The 4,919-nt window shown below is 39.0% G+C and overlaps 1 protein-coding gene across 6 annotated transcripts in view; it reads left to right on the top strand.

Moving 5' to 3' along the window:
- Positions 1-37: 37 nt before the first annotated feature.
- The window catches only part of LOC107671378 (transcription factor AP-2-alpha-like), an 11,806-nt gene continuing 6,924 nt past the window's right edge, over positions 38-4,919 (top strand). Inside the window, exons 1-3 of one of the 6 annotated variants that reach the window (XM_016464287.1) lie at positions 38-105; positions 193-240; positions 4,061-4,480. In XM_016464287.1, the coding sequence (XP_016319773.1) occupies positions 70-105; positions 193-240; positions 4,061-4,480 (504 nt within the window). In that variant the 5' untranslated portion in view covers positions 38-69. Of the gene's footprint in view, positions 106-136; positions 241-1,914; positions 2,002-3,082; positions 3,586-3,628; positions 3,759-4,060; positions 4,481-4,919 lie in introns of those variants that run through there. The other 5 variants (XM_016464291.1, XM_016464288.1, XM_016464293.1 and 2 more) reach the window with 5 other exon arrangements.

Here is a 4,919-nt window from a genome sequence, read left to right as displayed (position 1 = left end):
GCAGGAATCTCAAAACGTCGTTTACCTTTTCTAGGTGTTGTTGCCTTACACGTGCCCGTAGCAGAGCGCATGCGCCATAAGGTGGTCCTCTGTTTTTATTGCCAGGTGAGTAGATTTTGTTCAGGTAAAGTGGATTTTTGCTTAAGGACACAAGACCCAATGAGATAACTCTCTGTGATGTACCACATTCAGAAAGAAGACACAAGAATGTCATTAATGGGCAAAATGGGAGACTGGCAGGTACGTTCTTTATAAGGTATATGAGGGTGATGAAGGTGCACGTTTTTACCTTTTTATAGCCTATAAGTGAGAATTAAGTCTTCTCCACAGTAGCTTTTCAGAAAGGTTTTCCAGACAGTACCAATTAACCACATTAACCAATGTGAATAAAATGCTATACACAAAACCTGTAATTCACGCAGGTAGGTTTGCGTTTGAGACGGTGAAAGATAAGAGTGTAGGCAAAGGCGAGACAGCGGTGAAAATAATAATAATAATAATCTCATGATACATTTTCTCTAAAATAAAGCACTCTCAGGGTGGCTGGTGAGAGAGTCAAAATTTGTTGTTAGATATTGGATAAGCAGACAGTTTATTTCATTTTGCTCACTGGTGTAAATGTTTTAATTTGACTCACTCATTTCCGACATTGTTGCAATTTGGTCATTTTGTGCAGACCTACATAACGAATTTTCATACAGTAACATAAACGGGAAATACTTAATTTATTTATTATTTTATCTATAAACTTTTTTTTTATCCCTGCAACAATAAGTCACAATGTATCCTTTGTGTCAAACACGATTCTTAATTCGATGTGACCCATCATGACATTGTAAAAATAAACTAAACAAAATAGACAATCAGAAAATAAACGTGAACCAGTCATTTTGCGAATACAACACCATAAATAGCCTAACTGACAGACTATGCTCATTTAGATACGAATATTGTGAATGGACAATTTTCCCACGTTGAAGATTGCCAAATAGTGCTAAGAATGAAGACTAGTTTTGCTTTTCTTTTGTGCGATTGGTTTCAGTGACGCGGACCCCCAATCAATAAGCAGCGAACAACAAAGCAGCACCCATCCATTTCTATTGCGCGTTTCTCTGCCTCTCTTAAACGTCATTGTGTCTTAGTTTCTTTCGGCCTCTCATTAATGACAACTGGACTCACCCCACCAAAAATGGTAATGGGGATAAGGGAGAGACAACGCCTTAGACTCGGCGGCCTGTCTCCTGACCTCATTCACATTTAACAAGCCATGTTGTTGTGTTAATTATTTACATTTATCAAATTGCGCCGTTACACGCACTAAATAGATGTATACCTACTGAAGAATCGACTTTTTTTGCGTAACACTATTGAGAGTATTTGACAGGCCCAAGCTCACTATAGGACTAAAACAACAGTTTACAGTTGTAAGACTGGAATCAGTGTGCTTTTGCCCACTAAAACACGTGCATGCAGCAGTTTAGCATTGTTCAATATATATTTTACAGACTGTATTTGGGTTGTAGATTCGAAAACGTAGAACGTCTTGAAGAATGCATGTATGCAAAGCGTATGGCCTTTGATAAAAAAAGAGCAATCTTTTTAATGGTTCATGTTATTCTTGGCCTATTAATTCCGCTCTGAATTAATCCAATTGGATGATTAATTCAAATTAAAAGGTGAAGTCCTCCTTCACCACTGATATTAACCCCTGCATTTATAGTTCCCTTTTGAAATACAAATGAAACTCAGTAAAGGTATTCTTATTGGAATTCTCGTTGCAGTATACCTGTGTATATTCATTGGCTTTGGTCTCTTGATATGCTAATGAGGGTTATTACAGTAGAGCTCGAGTCTCTCTCTTCCACCATTAGAGGGAGATCTGAGCGCGCAGCTCGAGCCTTGTGCACTGTCAAACTCAAGCGAAGGCGCACTTCACTCTATCCACAACCAATGAAAATGCTTTGGAAATTAACTGATAATATTAAATATGAAGACTGCGAGGTAAGCGGTTTAACCAGGCTTTTAATACAAGATATTGCATGATATTTACCATAATTCTGAACGGTTTAACTTTTAAACCAGTCAGCTTATATTTTAATTTTTTTCTTGCTGTGTGTATCATTAAATTTAAAACAAGAACAAGTGATAAATAACATACTGCAATACTGCATGATCCAGAAAACATGTAATTTTCCAACATAATAATAATAATAATAATGCACGTAGGCTATCACGCATTAAATGCCTCTAGAATTTATGTAGAACAAAAAAATAATTAAAACGATGTATTATCGAGATGTGTGTATGAAAAATAGACAATAAACAAACTTACCAAACGTAAGTTTTGGTAAACAATCAAACGCAACAGTGGATCATTTCGTTTTAAAATAAACGTATTTGTCAAATTATTTTTTTAAATTTCTTACTTGTCTTTCCCCTCTAGTATTTGGCATGATTTGTTTGGTGAATGCAGTAATATATCGGAGTAGTTTTCGGAGTGGTGAAGCCAGTAAAACGTGTTTTCGCTAGTTTCTGGAGAACCACACACGCCATGATCAGGAACGAATATCTGCACTCGGCGTGTCCTCATGAGTTCCTTTCTCTCGACGCACAGACTCGCATTAATTGTAATAAGTAATTACTTTCCGTTTCAAAATAATCGCGCTTGATATGAAAGCTTAGAGGGAAGTGTGTAGGATGAGTATACACGCGTAAAGTTGGTTGAATATTTGCTCTGGCGGTGAGTTAAGCTGCGTCGGCGTGTGTTGATGCGTCTTGGCCGTGGTTAAATTCGTGGTGAGGGATGGTTAGTGGGCCATGGAGCACGAAAAGACGAAGACTAATGTGAAAACAATGAGGTAGACGAGCATCCAGTGAACAGTAAAAATGTGCCAACCCAGATGCCCTCAGCGTTTGCTGGATTTTCACCAGAATCAGACGTGCACATCGTTTCCTTCCTTGTGTTCTTCCCCCCTCGTTCTGTCTTTCTTTCACTTTTGCTTGCCCTCGAACCTTTTAAAATGTCCCCCCCTCTCTGATTCGTCAGACGCAGGAGAATGTCCCTCTTTTGTCTCTCTCTCCCTCTCTCACCCACTCACTCTCTCTCTCCTCATCTCTGATTAGATATACTGATTCCCCATTCAATGGACGTCATTTAGTGCAGTCTGCCTTGAGTTGCTTCCTCGCTTCACGCTCGATTTCCGACCATTCTTCTCTTATTAAGTATTCGTGTAATATTAATAGTCATGAATATCTATACTATTAGGAGTGCAGAGGAAGAGGCAGATCTGTGCTAACATGAGCTCAAGCGAGGGAACAGTTCACTGACAGAGCCGGGAGACGCCAAGGGGATCTAAGAAACTTTAGAGAAAATCATTGCATCTAAAGAGCAGATGAAGAACAGTGGGAATTTACCCAGATTCTGATGGATTATTGCTTTATTTGAACGCTGGCCACCTCGCCCTACAATTATCATTGGCTTGATTTAATTTGCACGTTCATTTTTCGTTTTGTCCCTCTGAAATTCTTGTCTTTTGAAGTCCTCGGAAATCCTCGCTGATGTTAGTGCACAGTTTTTCCGCGATGGTGAGTGACTGTCGGGAGTAAAGATCTGAAGACTGCGCTCAACATTTACTATCCGATTTTTTATTTATTTTTTTTAATTATCGGTATTAGTTTTATCCGGTCGTTTTGTCTGTTCCATCATGCAAGCGGTTATTGGTAGCATCAAATGCTATTACAACGACTTTATACTTAATGTGAGCTCTGGTTATTTTTATTTGCCTCTCAGTAGGATCTTTAATTGCTGAATGAATAAACCATCGATGTACATTTTAATGTAGAATAATATATTAGCCTATTCTATATGGATATTATTCTAATTTCAATGTAGTGTTGTTGTTTTTGATATTTTTGTTTTTGACCAAATCAAAGGCATGTTCGGTTTTCTGTTGAAATAAATTACTGTCTAAGTACGATAACAAATCTCTCTTTTTTTCTTAAATAGTAATAATACAAAAAACAGCACTAAAACAGCACTGTATCTTTTTTTTCTCCTAAGGATCGCCATGACGGGACCAGCAATGGCACAGCCCGGTTACCCCAACTGGGCAGCGTGGGCCAGTCTCCGTACCCCAGCGCTCCTCCGCTCTCTCACACGCCCAACTCAGACTTCCAGCCGCCATACTTTCCGCCACCCTACCAGCCCATCTACCCGCAGTCTCAGGATCCTTACTCTCACGTTAATGACCCGTACTCCATCAACTCTCTGCACGCCCAGCCTCAGCCACAGCACCCGGGCTGGCCCGGCCAGCGGCAGAGTCAGGAGAGCAGCCTGCTGCACCAGCACCGCGGGTTACCGCATCAGCTGTGCAGAGAGTACCGCAGAGAAGTGCTACTTCCCTCGGGTCACGGCATTGAGACTGGACTCACGGATTCAATCCCTATCCATGGAATACCTCACTCTTTAGAAGATATTCAGGTAAGGAGAAAATCTTAAATCTTATAACATGTAACCTTCATACTCCAAAGCCATTATTCGGATTTGCTGCTGGTGCTATTTTCTGTAGAATCTCGGACAGTAAGATATCAGGTCACATATTTAAATTGTTCTTATTTAAGTTGTTGTTTTATTGAATATATTATGGTAATGCACAACAGAACGATTTTTTGTCGGAATAAATTGGTTAAGTCGGTAAAAAAATGTGGAAGTTTTTAAATTGTATTTAAATGTATATTTGCAAGTGGTGATCAATTATGTTCGATATGTTTGCCTTGATGGCCTATGATAAAAGTGGCATGTTTTGTGAGGAAAACAATTTAGGGAAAAAAAGAAGTAATTTTATGTAAAATTCTATTTTAAACTACAGCGCGTGTAATTAAAAAAAAGTAATATAAAGAAAATCCCTTTTCCCCCCATG

This window comes from Sinocyclocheilus anshuiensis, unplaced genomic scaffold (genome assembly GCF_001515605.1).
Source record: "Sinocyclocheilus anshuiensis isolate Anshui unplaced genomic scaffold, SAMN03320099.WGS_v1.1 scaffold2984, whole genome shotgun sequence".
Taxonomy (NCBI): Eukaryota; Metazoa; Chordata; class Actinopteri; order Cypriniformes; family Cyprinidae; genus Sinocyclocheilus; species Sinocyclocheilus anshuiensis.
The sequence above is the reverse complement of the archived record's forward strand: the minus strand, read 5'-3'. Positions and strand labels throughout refer to the sequence as shown.